General features: G+C 52.2%; 2 protein-coding genes and 1 long non-coding RNA gene across 8 annotated transcripts in view; 2 read left to right on the forward strand and 1 right to left on the reverse strand.

Annotated features, from left to right (window-relative positions):
• Positions 1-448: 448 nt before the first annotated feature.
• Positions 449-14,823, forward strand: RAD51D (RAD51 paralog D). 4 transcript variants are annotated; one of them, XM_053661373.1, is made up of 11 exons: positions 449-692; positions 1,022-1,083; positions 1,289-1,407; positions 5,833-5,914; positions 6,158-6,292; positions 6,805-6,900; positions 7,111-7,239; positions 9,967-10,057; positions 10,193-10,263; positions 10,554-10,642; positions 11,512-11,599. In XM_053661373.1, the coding sequence occupies exons 1-10, from the start codon at positions 611-613 to the stop codon at positions 10,638-10,640; spliced, it is 954 nt and encodes a 317-aa protein (XP_053517348.1). In that variant the 5' UTR covers positions 449-610; the 3' UTR covers positions 10,641-10,642; positions 11,512-11,599. The 4 variants fall into 4 exon arrangements, with proteins under 4 accessions (XP_053517348.1, XP_037023220.2, XP_037023217.2 ...); XM_037167322.2 differs by lacking the exon at positions 10,554-10,642 and adding an exon at positions 12,110-14,823 and having other exon boundaries at positions 450-692; positions 11,512-11,676; XM_037167325.2 differs by lacking the exons at positions 10,554-10,642; positions 11,512-11,599 and adding an exon at positions 12,110-14,823.
• A 904-nt stretch (positions 14,824-15,727) lies between these two features.
• On the reverse strand, positions 15,728-17,342 carry LOC128626790 (uncharacterized). Its single transcript, XR_008390852.1, has 3 exons — positions 17,203-17,342; positions 16,625-16,801; positions 15,728-16,004 (listed from the first exon to the last, which is right to left on the reverse strand). It is a non-coding gene; the product is annotated as an uncharacterized LOC128626790 (long non-coding RNA).
• Positions 17,343-17,708: 366 nt separating this feature from the next.
• Positions 17,709-21,417, forward strand: part of RFFL (ring finger and FYVE like domain containing E3 ubiquitin protein ligase) — a 63,017-nt gene continuing 59,308 nt past the window's right edge. Inside the window, exon 1 of one of the 3 annotated variants that reach the window (XM_053661156.1) lies at positions 17,709-17,799. The gene's annotated coding sequence lies outside the window, so the exon portion shown is untranslated. Of the gene's footprint in view, positions 17,800-18,246; positions 18,948-21,417 lie in introns of those variants that run through there. The other 2 variants (XM_037167247.2, XM_037167250.2) reach the window with 2 other exon arrangements.

Consider the following 21,417-nt stretch of genomic DNA (forward strand, 5'->3'; position numbering starts at 1 on the left):
TCTCTCTCTAAAATCAATCAATAAAAAATGTTATTTATTAAAGATGGACAAATCAGAGAAGCAGTGCCCTCTGTGTGTTCTTGGCACCCATCACGTAGTATCCTATCCGGTTGGTTGGATTCCTCTTCGTTGCCTTGCCCACACCAGTAGGTAGGTCCCTTGAGCATGGGGACGGTCAGTCTTCTGGAACTTTCTGGCCCAGCGTTTAGAACAGAGGATCACAGGTCGGCGTGTGTGCGTGTTTGGCGCGGACTCGGAGCGCACGTGACGCCTGCAGGAGATGCATGTCCAAGTGGAAAATGCGCCCCAGTGCGTGGGGCGGTTCAGACTCGGCTTGTGTCCGCCCCAACTTGCCGCAGGAGGCCGCGCACCGCCCCTCGCGGCCAGCAGATGGCGCTGCCCGCCCGGCTTTGGAGCCAGGAAGCCGGAAGCGGCGGCCGGGCGGGACTGGCGAGCCTAGGGCGCCCGGGACCCCGCGTGGGGCTGGCTGCACCAGCCCCCCCCGCGCGGAGCGCGCCGCCTGGCCCGGGTCCAGAAAGGGGGGCCGAGGGGCGTCTGGAGAGGGCGGTGAGGGTGCCCACGGGCCGGGCGGCCCGGGGCCCCGGGGACCATGGGCGTGCTCAGGGCCGGCCTTTGCCCGGGCCTCACCCAGGACATGGTCCAGCTTCTGAGGAGCCACGGAATCAAAACAGGTGACCGCGTGCGCCTGCCACACAGCTGGGCACACCGCGGAGGTGGCCCCGCGGCCCTGGCATACCCGGGGGGAGGGGCGTCCCCTTCCTCCTCTGCTCCCCACCCTTGTGGAGAGGCTCGGGGGTAGTGGGCGTGGCCGAGCACAGCCCCTAGCAGGGCAGAACCCCTACTGTGTGCCCTGCACCACGCCTGGTCCTCTGTCAGTTCTCGCAGGCTTCCTAAGAGGGCCTGCCCCAAGGGAGAACTGTCACCCCATTTTACAGACGGGAAAAGCCAAGCATGGGAAGCCCCGCCCTTTCTGCCAATCAACCACACATTTTGTTTTCAGTGGCGGACCTGGTTTCCGCAGACCTGGAGGAGGTAGCCCAGAAATGTGGCTTGTCTTATAAGGTGAGCTGATGATCTCATTCCAGACCTGGGCATCTGCAAATATCTGTCCCCGTTCAAAGGGTTCCCAGAGATTCATGAGTGGGGAGGGGCACAAGGGACTCCGAGATGCCCCCTCCCTTGCCTGGTCATTGCTCATTCCTGAGTTCTCTGCTCTGGGTTGACGTGCCCCTGGCTCCGTCCTGAGCTGCCCCCACCTCTTCTGCAGGCCCTGGTTGCCCTGAGGCGGGTGCTGTTGGCTCAGTTCTCAGCTTTCCCCTTCAATGGCGCTGATCTCTACGAGGAACTGAAGACCTCCACTGCCATCCTGTCCACAGGCATTGGAAGGTTTGTATGTGTATTTTGAGAAGAAGGTGAGAGTCAGGAGGACATGGATGCTTCCGACTTGGCTTTTGGTGGCTGAGTCTGGAGAGAGCAGGGTTTCTCAAGCAGGGGTGAGGGCAGCATGGACCAATGGACAGGGCTTCTGAGCTGTCTTACCTTACTTACTACAGGGTTTGGCGAGCTCGCACTCCCAACATTCTGGGATGCATCATTATTTGCTGGTGGGGCAGTGGAGGGGGTGGGGGGATGTCCTGTGTGCTGCAGGGTGTTTGGCTACATTCCCAAGCCCCTCTGCCCTGGATGCCAGTAGCACCTCCCTCCTCCCCAAGTTGTGATGATCAGAAATGTGTCCAGACATTGCCGGGTGACCCCTGAGGGACAGAATCACCCCTGGTTAATAACCGCTGCTCTGTAACACAAGATGTCAGCATTTTGTTACCATTTAGCAGATCGGAGCAGCTCTTCTTTGGGCTCTCTGTCCTGTTTCACTTAAGGATCAGACAAGAAAGAGCAGGCCGGACCAGCATTTATCGAGAGCCTCGAGTCTCCCAGCCACTGAGGACAAGTTACACAATCTCTTCAGAGTGTGCGTTAATGATCATTAACTAACCCCTTGAGTTGAGCCCAGGAGGAGCAAGGGGTGGATTTGGGGATGCAGCCCTGGGATGCTTGATTCACGCCCCACACTCTGCGGTGGAAGGGGACGTGACTATGAAGGAGCAGTTACATTCCACTGTGCCCTTTGGAGAGGGGCGAGGTAGAAGACCACAGCCACTTTCTGGCTAAGGGGGTCTGACCCCTTTCCCCACCTGCTGGTGCGGAATTGGGTGAAGTCCGCCACCACAGGGGTCTTGGGGCTGCTTTGGCCCTTGCTGCTCTCACGATGCAGCCTCTCAGCATGGTCCACCCAGCGTGGTGCTCGTGGCTCCTGGTTGGGGAGCTGAGCCTGTTACCCGTCTAGCACCGGCTGACGGCCTCCTGGTTGCCAGGCCTCCTGGTTGCCAGCTACCTGCTGGCAGGCTCCTGCACTTAAAGGAGTGTGGGGTGGAGACAAGCTCCGTGAGCCCAACAGGCGGATGCATGAAGGTATGGAGGCAGCCTGCGGAGGGAGTGACGATTAACAGGAAGCAGACTCGGCCTGTGGGCTTGGGGAGCTTGTAAAACCAGCAGACTCAGAGGACTCGTTCAGGGAGCAGTCAGCTGGTACGCTGGCAGGGCTGCAGCCGCAGTGGGCCACTGCCCAGGAGGGCAGAGTGGTTCGGGAAGGTTCCGTGAAGGAGGCAGGCCTTGGCTGTTGAGGAAGGGTGGGCTGTCTCTGGGTGCTCACCAAGAACCGGGCACCATGCGTGTAGTTCATGGCCACCACTGAGCGCATCACAGTGAAAACCACCAGTCTGCAGGTGAGGCAGCGGGGACTCGGGCTCAGTGGCTTGCTCAAGGTCATGCAGCTGGTAAGTGGCAGAGTAGGCACTGAAGTCACAACTGTCACACGCCTAGGTCTAAAAACCTGACTGTGACTTGTCTGCCCTGTTTCCTCCTTTGAGGCAGGAGGAGGGCTGTATTGTGGAAGTGGAGCTACGGGCAGTGTGGTGGGGTGTGCGAGGCGGACGGGACCCGGGCGGCTGGCAGAGGAGGGGCTCAGGGGTGCTGGGGTGCGTGGGTCAGATCCAAGGCAGGTGACAGTGGGAGATGCGTTGAAGAGAAGACGCAACAGGCCCTCCTACCAGGTGGGACACAGGTGTGAAGAATCAGAGATGACTGCCCAGGTTTCTGCCTTGCTCGTGCCGGGCTTGGTCCAGGCTTGTGGTCCGGGCTTGGCGGCACTGGTACAGGCTCTGGTGGAGGAGGAGGGTCTTCAGCCTGTGCGTTGGGCAGCACGTGGAGGCCAGTTAGTTGTCTGCGTCGTGGTGGTTCAGGGGCAGATCTTGCATTAGGAATTGGCTGTGTCCTGAATTTTACCCCAAGGCTTCTGCAGCCGGAGCGCTGACGATAATAGGGACTAGACAGCACCGTCCCATCGCTCCCTTCTCTGGGCACAGTCACTGCAGGGCTCCTGGGTTCGGGCGACGTGCCTGCGTTGGGGTGTGACAGTGAGCAAGGCCCAGCTCTTGCCCCAAGGGGCTCTGGGCCGAATGGGGAGGGCAGACAAAAATAAGCAAACAGAAAATAATTCCAAACCCTGGGACTGCCAGTACTAAGTGAACTCAGCAAGGTCGCAGGGCGTAAGAGGAACGTGAAAATCAATTGTGCTTCTATACACTCAAAATGAACATGTGGAAATGAAAGTTAGAAACACAATATCATTTAAAGTTGCTTCCAAGACAATGAAATACATAGGTCTCCATCTGGCAAAACAGGGATAGGATCTGCACGCCGAACATGAAAAATTGCTGATGAAGGAAATCAAAGAGGACCCAAGTAAACGGAGGGACATTTACGGGTCGGGAGACTGAACATGGCAGAGATACCAGTTCTCCCGAAAATGATCGATAGCTTCAGTGCCGTTCCTACCAAAAACCCCAGCAAAGTTATTTTGTAGAAGTAGGCTTATTCTCATCATTTTATGGAAGAGCCAATGGCCTAGAACAGCTAAAACAATTTTGAAAAAGAAGAATAAAGGTGCAGGAATCACTCTCCCAAACAGTAAGGCCTACTGTATAGCTGCAGTAATCAAGACAAATGCGGCATTGCGGAGAGACAGACGTACAGATCGATGGAGCGGAATAGAGGACCCAGAAATAGACCCCAGGTGTGTCTGGCTGATTTTTGACAAAGGTGCAGAAACACACCAGCGGAGGAGCAATGCAGCCTTTTGAACAAAGGGTGCTGGAGCTATTGAGCATCCCAGGGAATAAATAGATGAACCTAAGATTGAAAATGGGTCATGGACTTCGATGTAAAACTTTAAGCTATTAATCTTTTAGAACAAAACAGGAGAAAATCTTTGGGACCTAGGGTGAGGCCAGGAGTTCTTAGATTTGAAACGAAAGTATGAGCAGTAAAATTCATAATTTTTTACATAAGAAAGTCAAAATTAAACACTAATCGCAAGTATGAACTTTTACTCTGCAAAAGAGGATGAAAAAACAAGCTATGAAGTAGGGAAAATATTTTAAGCCACGTAGCCAACAAAGGACTTGCATCTAGAATATATAAAAAATTCTTAAGCCTCGGCTATAATGCAATCTAATTAGAAAATGGGCAAAAGGCACGAACAGACATTCCCCAGAGGGGGCATACAGCTGGCAAATAAAAGGATGTTCAGCATCATTATTCATTAGGGAGATGAGGAGGAGATTCATTAAAACCACGAGGAGATATTGCTATACTCCTATCAGAATGGCTAAAATAATCAGTGATGATAACACCAAGTGCTGATGAGGATGCGGAGAAACTGGATCACTCATACTTTGCTAGTGGAAAAATAAAATGGCATAGCCACTCTGGGGAGTAGTGGTTTCCTATAAAATTAATATGCACTTACTTTACATCCCAGCCACATATTCTTGGGCATTTATTCCAGAGAAACAAAAACTGAGGTTTACGCAAAATCTGTACACAAATGTTCATAGCAGCTCTATTTATAATTGTGCCAAACTGGGAACAGCTGAAATGCCCTCCTCCGGTGGGTGGCCCGTTAAACGAACTTGGTGCATCCACACCATGGAGGGCCTCTCAGTGATGGCAGGGGGCAGACTAGCAACACACACAGCAGCTGGGTGGATCTCAGCGGGACGGTGCTGAGTGAAGAAGCCAATCACAGGGCTCACACGCTTTATGATTCTATGTATGCACCGTTCTTAAAGTAACAGTAGAGGTGGAGAACAGGTTGGTGGTTGCCAGGGGTGGTTGCCAGGGGTTGCTAAGCGTAGGGGAGGGATGTGGATACCACAGGGTAGCACCAGGGAGCCTGGTAGGGCTGGAAATGTTTGTGTCTTGATTGTGGTATTCGCATAATCATTCGTGGAGATGTGTGATGAAATGGCACAGAACCGTACACACAGACACACATGAAAGTAATACGGCAAAATCAGAAGAAGCTTGTGGACTCCGTCAATGTCGGTTGATGATACTGCACCGAAGTACAGTTCCTCCCATCATGCAGGCCACCGCCCTTGGGGAAGGCTAGGTGAGGGGTACGTGGGACCTCCCCCTGCATTTTTTTTGCAGCTTCCTGTGAATCTATAATTATTTCAAAGTTAAAAACATGGTAAATATTATCCAGGAAAACAACAGGGGCTGAGATGGGGAATGAAGGAAGGCCCGATGGGGCAGCAGAGACCTCTGTGGACAGATGGTTTTTAAGCCACTGTCTCAGGACACAGGCAGCGCTTGGAAGGAATGTCGTGTTTTTCTTCTTGGCTACTACTTCCCTCCCTACTCTCCAGTCCCCTGGGTTGATTCTCCTCCTTCCTCTTCTGCCATCAGCCTAGACAAACTGCTCGATGCTGGTCTCTACACCGGAGAAGTGACTGAAATTGTGGGAGTCCCGGGTAGCGGCAAAACCCAGGTAACAGGAGCAGCCGGCAGCCAGGAGGATTGGGGGAGGTAGGTGTGTGGTCCTGGACCCCTGGGGAAGCTTCAGCCAGTGGCATGTGATTTGGAGCTCGGAAGAGAGAAGGTGAGTGGTTAGGAGTTGGCCTTGAACTCCGCCCCTTCTTGTCCCCGGGATCTGAACTGGAGCTGGTGGGGAGCTCACATTCGGGGCAGTCCCTGAGGGTCTAGTTCACCCGGCGCCTTGTCTCTAACTCAGGTATGTCTTTGTGTGGCTGCAAATGTGGCCCAGGGCCTGCAGCAGAACGTCCTGTACGTTGATGCCAACGGAGGGCTGACGGCCTCCCGCATCCTCCAGCTGCTTCAGGCGAGAACCCCGGATGAGGGGGAGCAGGTAAGGGGCGGGGTGTTGGATTCCTCCGAGGCTCGGACACGAAGACCCCCATTACCCTTACATTGTAAGAAAGTTGGCCATTCAGACGAATAGCCCTTTCTGGGATCGAAAGTTGCTGCTCTATCAATACTTCCTGCATCCGTCAAGCCTCCCTGTTACGACCCCATCCCAGCTTGGATCCTACCCACACCACCCTCCTGGGGAACCCAGCTCCCTGCATACCTCAGTTCAGGCCTGGCAAACGCCCAGCATCACTCATCCTACCCTATTTATTGCCCATGGCAGACACCACTAATTTAGTCCATGCACTCTTTTCCACTGATCCCGGACTTAGCTTCACAGCTCAGCACCCAGGCAGCCACCACAGGGACAGCTGGCCCCTGAGACAAAGCCCGCTTGCCTTCCTGGACCTGAGTCCTGCCCTCCAGATGCCTGTTCCTGCTCAGCCTCAAAGTCCCCCTTCATCTTGCTCGGCCCTGCTCCCTCTAATCCAGAGCCCCCTCTTCTCTCAGGCAGCAGCTCTCCGGAGAATCCAGGTGGCGCGTGCCTTTGACGTCTTCCAGGTGTTGGATGTGCTGCAGGACCTCCGAGGTGCTGTAGCCCAGCAGGTGAGCCTGCTGCTCTGCCCCTCCCTGCTCTGGTGCTCACTGTTCACGGGCAGATGTCCTATTACAGACTCTCTGGAGATGCAGATGTGCAGTCTGGCAACTCCAGCTGTGCCTGATGGGTTCAGAGCGCCTCCTTGTTTATATGCTCCTCCTGCCCACTACATAGTAACCCCCCTGAGTACAAGGATCGTGTTGCATTCATCTCTGCAGCTCCCACGGGACCAGTTTTCAGCTGCAAATAATAGAGTGTGGCTGCCAGACACTCACGCTTCGAGGACATCTGAGGACCTCCGATGTGTCTGGGGCTCGGCAGGGCCACATCATTGGGGCTCTAGGCTGGTGTGTCTGAGTCTCTTGCTCTTTCCTCTCGTCATTGCCGAGTGGCTGCTCTTGCTCTAGCCTCGTGTTTTTATACATCCACATCCATGTTCAGGGCGGTGAGAATAGATATTGGGTTGGCCAGAAAGTCTGTTCAGTGTTTTCCGTAAGATCAAAGACACATTTTTCATTTTCACCAATAACTCTATTGAGTTGGATATTTTGAGTATGTCGGCTATCTCCTGCTATTGGCTCCTAGTGGGCAGAGGCCGGGGTTGCCGCTGAACATCTTCCAGCACATAAGACAGCCCCACAGCAGGGAATTATTCGGCCAGAATGTCTGTAGTACCAAGAAACTTCGCAAACTGTTTTGACACATTCAACCCATCACAGCACCTTCTCCGTTCACTGCACAAATCTTTTTCTGCATTTCAGTTGCGTTTTTACCTTTCTTAAGATAATAAATTATAACACCCCCAAAATGTTGCATATTTTCTTCCATCTTCAATATTAAAATGGCTGCACAAAAGCTCCCCCATTTTGACGTGTTTTTTTTTTAATGCCCGTGGAGATGACGGCTGTCACGATGCCGTCTAACACACTTGTTTCAAATGAAGTGAAAGACAACTGAGCACTTCGAGAGCCTTTGTACAAAAAATAAACTAAGCGAACTTACTGGCCAACCCAGTACTTCATAATCCCTTCACTTTTTCAACCCTTCCCCGCAGCCTCCCTCCCATGGAGTAACCATCAAAATGTTCTCTGTATCTGTGAGTCTGATTTCGGTCTCTGTGTTGTTTATTTTGTGTTTTAGATTCTACATATAGGTGAAGTCATGTGAGATTTCTCTTTCTCCGACTTAATTCCCTCAGCACAGTGCCTTCTAGGGCCGTCCGTATTACTGCAGGGGGGCAAGGTTTCACTCTGTTTTCTTTCAATGGCTGAGTCATACTTTACTGTATATGTGCACAACTTCTTTATCCACTCACCTGCTGATGGACGTTTAGATCGCTTCCCTGTCTTAGCCATCGCGAATAGTGCTGCAGTGACTGTATCCTGCATATGTCTTTTCAGTTTAGTGTTTAGTGTTTAGTTATCACTTCGGGTAAATACCTAGAAGCGGAATTGCTGGTCCTTCATCGTCTTTTGTTATAGCCTTTTTTTTTATAAATTAAATATTTTATTTATTTATTTCTAGAGAGGGGAAGGGAGGGAGAAAAAGAGGGAGAGAAACATCAGTGGGTGGTTGCCTCTCACGCACCCCCTACTGGACACCTGGGCCCCTTCCCAGTCATGTTCCCTGACTGGGAATCGAACTGGTGACCCTTTGGTTTGCAGGCCTGCGTTCAGTCCACTGAGCTACACCAGCCAGGGCCACGTGCTGTCTTATATAATATAACGTAATCACGGGAGTGATGTTCATTCCCTTCGCCATGTAACACAGCCTAATTAAGACAGTGACTCTCCAAGACCTTTGACATTTTATTAGTTAGAGGAAGTCACAGGGCTCATCCACGGTCAAGGGGTGGGGGTTGCTTATACAAGAGCCTGAGAACCCAAAGGCAGGGAATTCGGGGACCACCTTAGGGTCTCCCCACCACAGAGGACCTGATGGCGCCACAGCTACAAGCGGGGAAAGGCTTGCTGTCCCACTTCAGCCAGAGATTTCAACCTGCTCTCCCCAAAAGTGAGGCGGGCTAAGCCAGATTCAGTTCTCCCCTCTCTCTTTCTTGCCACCCCGTCTTAGATAAGCTGCTGACTGGCCAGGAGTGAGTAAGTGTGAGGTGAAGGAAGACATTCCAGAGAAAGAGCAGACAATGCGGACTATCCCAGACTCGGCTGACGCAAGGTGAAAAACAGGGTTGAGGAAGCAGAATCAGCAAATGACTTGGATGTAAGAAGTGAGGGAGCCCTGGCTGGCGTGGCTTGGTGGATTGAGCACCAGCCTGTGACCTGACGGGTCAGCAGTCCGATTCCCAGTCAGGAGGGCACGTGCCTGGGTTGCGGGCCAGGTCCCCCCGTGGGGGCGTGCAGGAGGCAACCGATCGGTGTATCTCTCCCACACTGATGTTCCTCTGCCTCTCGTTCTCCCTCCCTTCCCCTCTCTCTAAAAATAAATAAATAAAACCCTGAACAAATGAAAAGAAGAGGTAAGGGAGCAGGGAAGCATCCAAGTCAGTTTAGGTCCAGGAAACCAGGAGGATGCTAATCTTGTGTAGAGACAAAAATTGTGGCTTTTAACAGATGGCTGTCTAGATAAGTCTATATTTGGAACCATTTTCGATACGGAAGATGAGCCCTGGAGGCAGAGCTAGAAGGAGACCGTGAAGTGAAGAGAAAACTAAACTCCCAGGAAGTTAGGGATTTGGGGGGTAAGCAGGAGAGGGGAAAGAGCGGCCTGAGGAGATGGTGGGGGCCTGGCCAAGAGGACCAAGATGGCCACTAAGAAAATCCTTGACCAGGGGCCGCAACACTCTGAACAGGGAGTTCTCAAATTTCATTAGCTCAGGCTACCTGGGATGTCCTGTGATTTAAACCCTCTCTGTCCACCCAGGTATTCTGTTAGGTGTACATACGGGGTTGGAGAAAAGACATTTGCTGGAATTTGGTGACGCCTGGGGTGTGTGTGTGTGATCAGATCTTACCAGTTTGTGGGAGGAGCAAGCTTGTCCGCAGCCGGGGGGCCTCTAGGGAGCCCTCTAGAGGCCGAGTGGCTCAGCATCACCCCTGCTTCCCCCAACCCCTTAGGTGAGCGATTCTTCAGGGAATGTGAAGGTGGTCATTGTGGACTCTGTCACCGCTGTGGTCTCCCCACTTCTGGGAGGTCAGCAGAGGGAAGGTGAGTGCTCTGTGTGGCAGAGCCCAGGGTTAGGGCTGTGGTCCCGTCTCCCAGCTCTGGAGTCCAGCCTCCAGCTGGCCCCCACCCCAGCTCCCCCCTGCCCTCTGCCCTCCTCCTCTGCTTCTCCTCCTCCAGGCTTGGCCTTGATGATGCAGCTGGCCCAAGAGCTGAAGACCCTGGCCCGGGACCTTGGCGTGGCAGTGGTGGTGAGGAAGTGCGCTTGGCCAGCCGTGCTTGTCTTCCCCCTCATCGCTGGGCTCTCCCCAGGGGGAAGAGGAACAGGATTTCTACCTATAGCTAGAAATTTTTTGCCTTAAATAGAAGCTTCTTTATTTCTCTTAAACAGCACCTTCTGAACCCACAAGTGGCCCTTTAGGAAAGGGTCACAGCTCAGCTTCCCTGGGTCATCTAGAGCTCTGGACCAGGAGGGGGTCGGTCCACAAACAGCCAAGCAATCGGGGCGGTCTTGCTTCTCCTTTTACTCTCTTTAATGTAGGTGAACTCACATGGAGTGAGTGCTTCTGGTTCGAAGTTTGGCTGCAACTGTGTCCTGTCTTGTCACCCATGGCAGTCCCGTCACTGAGTGTTCGTTTCTCTCAGCCCCGAACCCCCACCCCACACAGCCACTTGTTTGGCTTCTGTCCCCCCAGTTTTTTCAGAGCTTCCTAGAAAGGGACCTTTTTGCTTTTAAAATGAGATTTTCTGCTTATGGAGTAATTTCTTACAAGTCTGCATGCTTCTCCTAGGGAGGGTAAAAAATAAATATAAGAGTCAAATCTGTACTCAGGTGCCACCTCTGCAGAAACCATATTTTTACATGTGTCCGTAGAATCTTCTTTCTCTGCATACATGCATGTGCTTTTAACCAGCTTTCCAAAAAGACTGTCACTGTGTTAAAAAATAACTGGCCATCTCATTCTGTTTCTCATGTCTTTAAAGATCCTTCCAGAATGCCATTTTTAGCAGTTACGTATATTCTTGTTTAAACCCGTGTTACAGGGTTCTCTTACCCATGACCAGCCCAGGCAGAGTAGAGCTGACCAACCAGATCAGGATCCCCTTTCCAGACGATGCCCCCTGTACACCGGTGCCCCCCTGACACGTGGTGGGACATGGTCTCAGGATGCCCATCTGCAGGGCTGGGGGTGTCGGCCTGAGCCCACCAGTGGCCTCCCTTTAGGAAGCGCAGACAGCACGTCTGCTTATTCCCAGACGCGTGCCCATCAGCTCTGTTGGTGTCAAGCCCGAGACATCGTGCTTTGGTGGAAAGAACTGTGCACAAGTCCGGAGCCCAGGGCTCTAGGTCAGGGCGGCTGTGGATGAGTTATGGAGCCTCAGGGAAGGCGTTTCTGCTCACGGGCCTCTCGATCCCACCTGTAAAATGGAGCGGTAGGAGCAGGTGTCCTCCCCACGGGCATTTTGCATCTGTAAGCCTTTGCCTCTTTCTGCTGCAGGTGACCAACCACATGACCCGAGACAGGGACAGCGGGAAGCTCAGACCCGCGCTGGGCCGCTCCTGGAGCTTCGTGCCCAGCACGCGGGTGGTCCTGGCCGGCGGCGAAGGGGCAGGGGCACCAGGCAGTCGGCGCACCATGTGTCTGACCAAGTCTCCCCGTCTGGTGAGCCGGTCCCAGGGGCAAAGAAAACTCGTAATAGTAATACTGATACACAGTAAAACTAAGCCCTGGCAGGGTAGTTCATTTGGTTGGAGTGTCAGAGTGTTGTCCTGATACTCTAAGGTTATGGGTTCTAGCCCCGGTCAGGGTACATACAAGAAGCAACCAATGAATAGACAGGTGGAACAACAAATCAGTGTTTCTCTCTCTCTCTCTCTTTTTTCTCTCGTTCTCTCACTCTCTTTCTCTGTATCACTAAAAATCAATAAATTATAATAATAAAACTAAAAAATGACCTGGGCCCTTGAGGGTGGTTTCTATGCCCATAGATATCTCACAGAGAAAATCTTGGGTGCTGAGACCTTGCAACTGAAGAGGCTTACCCACCTGGGTTGCTTAACTCAAAAACTGACCCTTCCCTCCTGCCTTTTCCCAGCCAACAGGTTTCCAGGAGACGGTGGACGTTGGGGCCTGGGGGACTCTGGAGCAGAGTCCAGCACAACAGGGACAGCAGATGTGACTGTGCTCGGTTGGGAAGGAGAGAGACCTCAAGGCCCCTGGCTGTCCTGTGCAGGAACGCTTCTGTCCGCTGCTGTGTTGGGGCCCCCGGAAAAGCTCTCGGGCTGGGCGGGGAGACACCTCAGCTTCCTCAGCTTCTCTGTCTGTGGGAACACACGGAGCCCCGGTGAGAGAGGACGCCGTGGCGGAGAAACCCGGGAGTTCCTTCTGGGGCCAAGTTCTCTCCCCCATTTCTACCATGTGTCTTTGTGGTGGGAGCCCAGTGCACCCCGGCCTGGCGACTCCCCGAAAGAGTGCACCGTTGACAGGACAGAAGACCCTGCACGTCACCACCTACCTGCCCTCCATCCTAACACGGGGTTGAACCACGGAGCTTGCCTTTGCTTCTCTCTCTCTCTCTTTTTTTTTTGCCTCTGTAAAATGAGGCTGTCTTCCCCTTAGCTCTGTCTTTGAGTTCCTGAGTTGCGGTAACCTTGTAAATGTAAAGCTCTTCTTCCACCTATGTTCTGCTCTTAAAAATGTCAGAAGGAAATTCCCTGAGCCCCAGATCCACCTAATTTACCCCAGAAGGTTGTTTTTCAGTTCCCCCCAGTGGGGCCCCAGAGAACAGTTATTTCTCTTTCACTTGCTGATTTGGTTTCACACACCTGCCTGCATTGCCAGGACTGGGCGAGTCTGGAGCTCCCTGCAGGCCCAGGGAGGTAATCTAAGGAAGGGAGGGTGCGCCCTGCTCCTGGAGAATCCAGCCACTCGTTTAATATGCACGGTGCCCCGTGGGGCCTCTCCACGGTATAGAGTAACCAGAGGTGCTGAACCATGGCCTTGCCCGTAAACAGACAGAGGAGAATTTGCTCAGTAAATAGAGCCAGCTGGGAAAATTGATGCTGGCATACATAATACATGGCAAATCTAGTCTTCATGCAGAAATTCATTGCCGGTGGCTCTGAGAGGCAATGTAATTACCCCTTTCTTCCTGCCAGCTGTACCACAGCCTCCCGCCTAGTGGATGGAACAGCCCCCCTGTCTGTTACCAGCACTGTGGCCATCCATCTGCGAGCCGTAACCCTGGTGGGAGGAGAGGAGGACCAGGGAAGGGAAAAGGCCGTGTAGAGAAACGGTCGGGCTTCCTGAACACATTTTTTTAAAGGAAGGTTGCCTGTCTCGGTTGGAGAGCCTGTTGTGTAATTAATGAGTTGAGTGCTGGCTTCAGGGAAAGGGGGAGGCAGAGCTGTAGATGGATGAGATGACATTTAAAGGTGATACACGCAGCAGGGCTACAGGTAAGAAGCACGGAGCTTTGGAAGTGCGTGGCAAGCCGGCGCAAGGGTGTCTGCCTGTGTGGGGGTGGGACTGGGGAGCCTACCTGCGGGAACCCTGGTGCAGCTACCCCCCGGAAACACGGCAGGGGAAATTAACCTTCAGTATCCTTACGCAGTGAGCGGTGGGCCTGTGGGCACATCTCTGCAGTCCCGGTAGCAAACTGTTGCACGTTAAGCCAGGCAGGGGCTATCCCTGCGCCTGAGCCCGTGAACACTCCGCCAACCAACCAAGCGTTCTTTTTTTTGTGGAGCTTGCAGTCTTCTGCGATTTTTGCCCACACCGCACCCCAGTCAGTTGGGCTTGGCATTCAGCATGGAGCTGGTGGCCGTCTCTGGCCTGCAGAGGGATCTGCTATGGTTTCAGGTGCTGAGTCCCTGACCGAGGACCCTAGAACAGTTCGATCTGAGAGGCCTGGGAAGACCCTCCAGCCCATCCTGCCACGTAACAGAGAAGGGGACTGAAGCCCAGGCCCTGGCTGGGAGGCTCCGTTGGTTAGAGCGTCGTTCCGATATATACCAAGGTCGTGTGTTCCATCTCTGGGCAGGGTACGTACAAGAAACAACCAGCAAGTGCGTGAATGAGTGAAAAACAAACTGATGCTCGCTCTCTCTCTCTCTCGAAAATCAATTAGAAAAGAAAAGGAACTGAGGCCCAAAGAGGAGGAATTGTAATCCTGGTGGAAGAACCAGGCTGGAACCCAGAACTCCTGATTCCTAGGCCTGATTCCTGACTTCCTGTCCCCATGTTGCCTTTAATTTCCAACCTGCGCAGTTCTGTTCCCCTGGCCATGGGAAGCGCCACTGCCTTCCATTCACTGCTCTGCCAGACCACCCAGTGACATTCCTGCAGGACCTGGCCCCTCACACTTGCTTCCTCCTGGGGTCTTGCTCTTAGACCAGGGCTTTATGGCCCTGCACGCTGCCACCACACACTGCTCTGGTCATGCCACTCTGGACAGTTTCCCAGGCCAGCTCTTCTACCCAAGTGCCCTTGACTCCCTCAGGTGCTGCCTCTGCCCACTGTGGCTGGTGCACCCACCCCACATCCTCCCTTTCTTATGCCTCAGTGGTGGTCCAAATGATTCAGGATCTTGTTCAAAGATCTGGGTTCAAAACCCTGTGGGCCCTTTATGGCTGAGCCACTTAAGGTAATGTCTCTCTGTCTTAGTGGTTAAAATCTATGTTGCAGGGGAATTATATTTTCCTTATTCATAAAATACATGTCTCAGGGAAATTAAGCAGATGATTGATGTAAGTGCCTTTCACAGGCACGTAGGAGGTGCTTGGTCACTGGTAATTCTGGCTCTTGCCAGAACAAACAAATATCAGGGCACCGAGACTTCTAAGCCATGCTGCTGCTAATAAAAGAAATAATGTGATTTATTTTTTTCACTACTGCTTGGGGAAAGGCATGCGCTTCATAAATATGTATTGGAAAGTACTTAGCAAATGAGTAGAAATAATAAAAATTTGTCCCAGAAAACAGCTCCTATAAATATGTCACTTGGTAGACAAATTAGTGTTTTATTACTACTAAATACTATTGCTTGCGGAAAAGGATTTCAGATTACCAGCACAATGCAGGCATTATTGACTGCCTCTGTGCAAGGGCACGATAAAGATGAAAAATAGTGATGGTGATAATGCGAAAGGTGGGGAAAGGAGGAGTGTGGGTGACCGCGGCTCCGAGGCCTCCTGCTTCGGTGATGTGCGCATTATTCAGCAGCATCCCGACGTTCTGGCTGTCACACGGGCCAGAGGGCTCAGAAAAAATGATTTCCACAGGACGTCGTGAGTCCAGACTCCAATCACTGGGCTGCACAGTGGATGACACGCACTCCCTTCAGGAAGGGAGTGCTCACCTCGTAATCTTCCATTTACAAAAAGACATCTCTCTCTGTGGCCCCAGCCCATCCTTGTTTTGGGCCTATTAACTTTCTGGGACTGTAATAGGGAGAGGCCGGGTGGAGAACACTGTGTCTTAATCACAGATCACAAATCTTTTTCAGAAATAAGAGAGGATGCCCAAGGTCTAGGCATCTCAGGGGACAGGGAACCAGAGAGGGGGGAAAAAGAGACAATAAATGCCTTCACGTGGAAAATAAAACCCTGAAGAGAAGCAGAGAGGACAGGGAATTGCATCAAGGAAAGTTACCAGAATAGCCAGGTAGGAAAAAGACGGCTACCTTTATTTCAGGTGCCGGAGGCCTCTTAGAAGGCCAGGCGTTCCTTGACTTCCTGGTAGTAGAAAGATCCAGTTTCAAATTCCAGCTCGGTCTTTTTCTGTGAGGCTTTGGGGACATACTTAATCTGCAGATCTTCATGGGTGTAATACTGCTCAGTTTGCTGAGTTGTTGAGAAGGTGAGAAATGATACTTGTAAGGTGAGTCTGCACATAAAACGATTTTTCCTTGGGTATTTCTTATTTTAAAATGCAAAAAACCAAAACAAAACAAATTGCTCACAAGAACTCTGAGAGGTCTCCGTAGGAACCTAAAGCATAAGAAAATTAAGTGTCAATAGACACCAGTCAAAAGCATTAAGATTTATATTATTTTCATGGCAAGGCGTTTTCTCAGCCCACAGTGGCTAAGGATTCCCCGTGCAACCCTGGTGCTTTTTACAGTTCACGAAACCTGGCGTGTTAGCTCCTTAGCTCTTTTACATCCTTGTACCAGCCTGCGTTTCAGGGGTGAGGAAATGAGTTCAGGAAGCGTAAGCACGCCCCGGGAAGGTACAGAGCTGATGAATGGCTTCATCAGCACCCCCTCATCACCCAGCCATGTTGGTTCTTCCACAGCCTTCCTCTGCCTGAGGGGTCCGACCTGCGGCCCAACACGAAACTGTAGATTTACTTAAAGCATTTTGAGGTGTTTTTTTTTTCTGTATTACGTGTCGCAGTGTATTTAACGTGTGGCCCAAGGCAACTCTTCTTCCAGGGTGGCCCAGAGACGCCAAAACATTGGACACCCCTGGGGGTATCAACTTCCTACTGTGAAACCAGCCAGTCCTGGGAAATGCTAGATGAGGGAGGTTCTATGGAGTGAGTGGGACAAGCCTGGGGTTTGAGATTGACAAGAGCCAAGATTCTGAAATGTTTTAAATTAAATTACCGTGGGCTGGAAAGCAGGGCAGAGCAGTTAGCCTGTTGATGGCTGCGGGCCAGGTGACAGACTGCTCACATTCCTGAATGTGTGTTGCAGCTTTGAATCAACATCCATCCAGGGGGCTCCTAGCCCATTAAGATGAGCCATCAGATCTTGCACGTGCGTGACCTTCAGGACTATTGCCTGTAACCAGTGAAAAGCAGTAAATATTTCTTTCTTATAGACAGGGCTCCTGTCATAGAACTGCCCCGTCGCTTCACCTTATCCCCCTTCTCTGTAGCCAGTGTAAATTCTTCCCAAACAACTTACATTTTTCTACCCATGTGTTATATGGAAAAGCACCCTGTCAGCTCCAGGACAGCGGGGACATGTTGTCTTCTCCACCCAGCGCTGCTGCTGCTGCTGGTTTAAATTTCATTCCCTAGGACCTGGTCCCGTAGGGCTCAATAAACCCTTTCTTTCAAAAAGGCTTTCAGCCATGGTAGTTAAGTTGGCTAACAATACCTCCCAGCTACAGGACATTGAATAGGCAAGTGAGCTCTGATGGGCCTCAGCTTCCTCCATCGTCGTTCGGGAACCCTCACCTGCGTACAGCGTGGTACGGAAGGAGGGGATAGGAAGGTGAGGCAACTTTCAAACTTTTTGTTAAGAAGCGAGTTCAGCGATGTTAAGGGACTCGCCCAAGGTCACCAAGCTGGCCGATGGCCTAGCTGAGACTCGGACCCCCGGACCCTCCACCTCCTTGCGCGGAGGTCGGACGCTCAGATACCCGCAACCCGCGCCCGGCCCCGGCTTCAGGCTCGGCCCGCCCCTCCTCCGGCGGCCTCGGCTCCGCCAGGGGGCGCGCGCGCGGGCCGCGCTGGAGCCCGCCGCCACCTCGCCTATCTCTATGGTGGCTCGAGCGCGGCGCGCGCCCGGGAGGGGGCGGGTCCCGCTGGGGGCGGGGCCACGCGAGGGGCGGGAGGGGCGGGAGCGGCCGGGCCGGCCGGCTGGGGGATGGATAGGGGGGGCCCACTTCCTGGGGCAGGCGGTGAGGATGTCGCGTCCGCCCCCCTGTACCCCTCAGCCCCGGAGACGCTGCCGCGGCGGAGCCTGGAGCCCCCTTGCCTGAGGCGTCCTCAGCCTGAATCCGGCCCCTCTCCTCCCCTCCCAGGTGCGGGCCGGACAGGCGGCCGCGGCAGGTGAGGAGGCTGCGGCGACGCCGGCCCGTGGGGCGCCTGGCCTGTGGGGGGGGGGTCCAGGGGGAGGCCGGGGCGGGGGCGCTGCTGGGCCTCGGGGCTGGCCAGGCAGTGCGGTCTGCGGGCGCCTCTTCGGTGCCGAGCGCGGCCTGGGGCTCTCACTGTCCTCCACGGGATGGGGGCCCCCGCATCGCTGGAAGTCCCCTTCATTGTAATCTGCACCTGTCCCATCAAAGTTCCCTCGAAGAAAGCATTCCCCCCGTGGGCGCAGTAACTGGGGCCGTGTAACCTCAAACATCTCCAAACGCCCTGCAGACCGGCAGGTCCAGTTAGTTTGTGCGGGGAAGACCCTGCTTTACACAGAGTAAACTGACCCAGGTACGCGGCGGCCGACCTCCCCCTTGAAAAGGACCAGAGCCGGCCCCGCTTCCCGCTGCAGCAGCCCTGCGGGCTCCCTGGGAGAGGAGGAAGGCAGCCGGAGTTGGAGGCTTGATGGAGAAGTTTGGGAGTGTGGCTCTGTCCTCAGGGTCCCCGGTTCCCTCTTTTGGGAGTTGCCCTGTGTTTGAGATAACGATGTGTGGGAGGGAGGTCGCCAGTGGCTGAGACGGAGAGGGAAGGGGGGCCGCTCTTAGCTGGCTGACCCGGAGACATTTGACCAGCCGTGGGGAGGCTGGGCTAGACGGACCAGGGAACCGGAGCCGCAGGCGTCCGGCCGCTCAGAGCTGGGTTTCAGGCTGGCCGGAGATGAAAACGGCATCGTCCCCCCTTTTCGTTGGTCTGCCGTTCGTTCTAGGAAGGACACCCTGCTTGTGTAATCAGGAGAGAGTGTACCGCGCTCCTCCCGGCCTGTCCCAGGGAAGGAATATTGTTAGCTTGGAACTAGGGCTTTACCCACGACTGTCACTTTGCACCCTGGCAAAAGGCCAGTGACGAAGTGAACAAACATCGCAGGTGCCTGTGGCCCTCTAAGAAAGCAGTCAGTCCTGTGTTCATCCATTTTACAGGTGGTTTGAGGGACAGAGGAGACTTCGGTCTCCCCTTTGGCTGCCACATCTGTTTGTAGGAGCCTGGTGTTTTTCCCAGGGACAGTTCCAGTTGCTGAAATGTGGTCAGGGCGGTCCGTGTACTGAACCTCTTTTCTAGGAGTGGAGGTAGGCAGGAGACGGGGGTGCCGGGCTGAGTCTGTATAGAGTCCTAGGGCTGGGAGCTGGCAGTGATACTTCTTTCCTGTTCAGGGGGTTTCGGGTTGAGCACCCTACTCTTTTTTTTTCCTGATTGTGTTCTCTTTCACACTCACGGAAATCGATAATGATGTGCGTTTGTGAAATTCTGTCAAATCTCCTAATCTGGACTTCAGAGTACAGTTCAAAAATTGCAGCTTATTGGGAGGTGTTAAAATGTTTGAAAATTGTGTATGGCAATTGCAGACTGATGTGGCAGGGCTAACGCATACCGTGATTGTGTCTGAAGAAAATGTGTGTAATCTAGGACACTCCCTTTTTAATGTCTGGATCTACCTGGGAGGGCCGGCTTACTGGGAGCTGCCATACCCATGAGGTGGGTATGCTGTCCCGGCCGTTTACTCTGGGCTGGAAATTCTCTACGTTGACTTAATTCAACCAGTTGCTAAAATGATACAAACAAAATGAGAGAGCCCTTCTCAGAATGCTTAAAATTAGTTTGTTTTCTTCTTCTTTTTTTTTACATGTTCTATTGTTGTTCAGGTACAGTTGTCTCCATTTTCCCTCCACCACTCCCCCCACCCCAGCCATCCCCACTTCCCACCCTCCATCCCAACCCCCGCGGTTTCGTCCATGTGTCTTTTATGCATGCTCCTGGAAACCCCTCCCCCAAATTAAGTTGTTTTTCAAACTTTCCCACAGCCCAAGCCAGTTAACATAACTCTGCTTAGCACCACCTAATAGGAATGCCTCTTTAAGGGTTTTTAAGATAGCAGTGGAAAAGGCATTTTCAGTTACCAGCATTTAGGGAGGCAAACTAACAACAATATCGAAAAAAAGACAATTTTCCCCCTAATTACATGTTTGGTGTGATGTTTGACCCAGCCAAACCCAGCCGGAAGAGTGTTGGAAACTACCCACATAAACCTGAGGTGTATTAGACTAGTGAATTCCAGCTTGATATTTTTTTTTTACCCATAATAGTATCTAATAATACTGCTATTGTTTTAGTGGCCGATTAGGGGCATCAAACTTGTACTGGGCATAATGTATGTTTTGGGAGGAAAGATGAACCTCTGCACCTTGGAATCGTGAAACCCCTGCAATACGGAGCTAAGATACAATTTAGAGTTTCATGAAAATACATGGTTTAAATTGCTGTCGAGCTGCCTCATGACCATGATTATTGTGTGGGATGGTGACTGATTATTAGTTTTGTTTGGTTACTGGTTATTGCTGGCAGTTACTTCTGTTTATGTAAGAAAGATTTTGGTGATTGTAAGGCCAGTATTTTTATGTCCTAACCCATAAACTCCCATTGATTGGCCTGGTCACTTTCTTGTTTTGACTTTGTTATTCATAGAGTTTTGAAACCCTAACACCTGTTGGGGCCCTTAATGGGATATCCTATTATGGAGTATTTCAGGTGTATTTCACATGAAAGCCCTGTGGGCGGGTAGGAACCCTCATCCTCGTGTTCAAAGACCTCAGCTGTCCCCGTTTCCAGGTTTTACCTGGTTTTGCCATGATCAGGAACGTGGCTTTACCTAATCCTGGAATGCCATTCTTAATTTAAACTCATCGTCCTCCTTTCTGGTAGTTAAGACGGTCTTGAAGTTTCTCTGCTGTCTCTTACTCGGGTTGAATATGCTCCTTTTTTGCTGCTTTTGGGCCTGCTAACATTCTGAATTTGAGCTAAGCAGTTGGTTAAGAGAGTCCTACTGTATATTTTGAAGCATTTTCCTTTTTTTTTTTTAATGCAAGCATAAAGTTTGCATTTCCTCTGGGGGAAAACTAGCTGTTTGGATTTCATAGCAAAACAAAAGCTGTTTTTTTCCCCAGCTTTCTGCCAATGTGAAATCTCAACTTTTCCTTTCCTTCTGGTTTGGTCAGCGTAGGGGTGAACCGGAGCCACTGGCAGAGCCCGGGGTCTCCTGAAGCCTTGAGAGAAGCTCACATTGTGTTCAGCAGGGCCTTAGCCTTTTAAGCATGTTTTATTGCCAGGAATTCCCAAAAGTCAGTGTTTCTTGAAAGGTTCTGTACCCAGCAGTTGGCAGCTGAGGGGCTCCCTAGAAATACAGATTTTCTGGTCCCACCTCCTGGAGGTTTTGATTGAGTAGGTAAGTGATGACCATAATCTACATTTAAAAAACCTCTCTGGCATCTGTCCCAAAAGCTCCCCAGGTGACTATGATTTGTAGTGGGTTTGGGAGCCTCTATTGTGACTGTTTTATTGCTTTGAAATTCTTTATAAATTGATAGTCCCTTTACAAGCATCATGTTATTCAGGATGTTTGATTTTTCTGGAATAGTCCATTTCCTGGTCGTGAGAGATAACAAGGAGCTTTTATAACTTTTATGTAAATTACTTCACTGAGCGGCCTCTCCCTTTGCTCTATTATCTCTAGGGTCACAAGGGAGGGTTGGTGAGAGTAGCTTC

Source organism: Artibeus jamaicensis, unplaced genomic scaffold (assembly GCF_021234435.1).
Source record: "Artibeus jamaicensis isolate MK-2021 breed Jamaican fruit bat unplaced genomic scaffold, CSHL_Jam_final contig_2259, whole genome shotgun sequence".
NCBI lineage: Eukaryota > Metazoa > Chordata > Mammalia > Chiroptera > Phyllostomidae > Artibeus > Artibeus jamaicensis.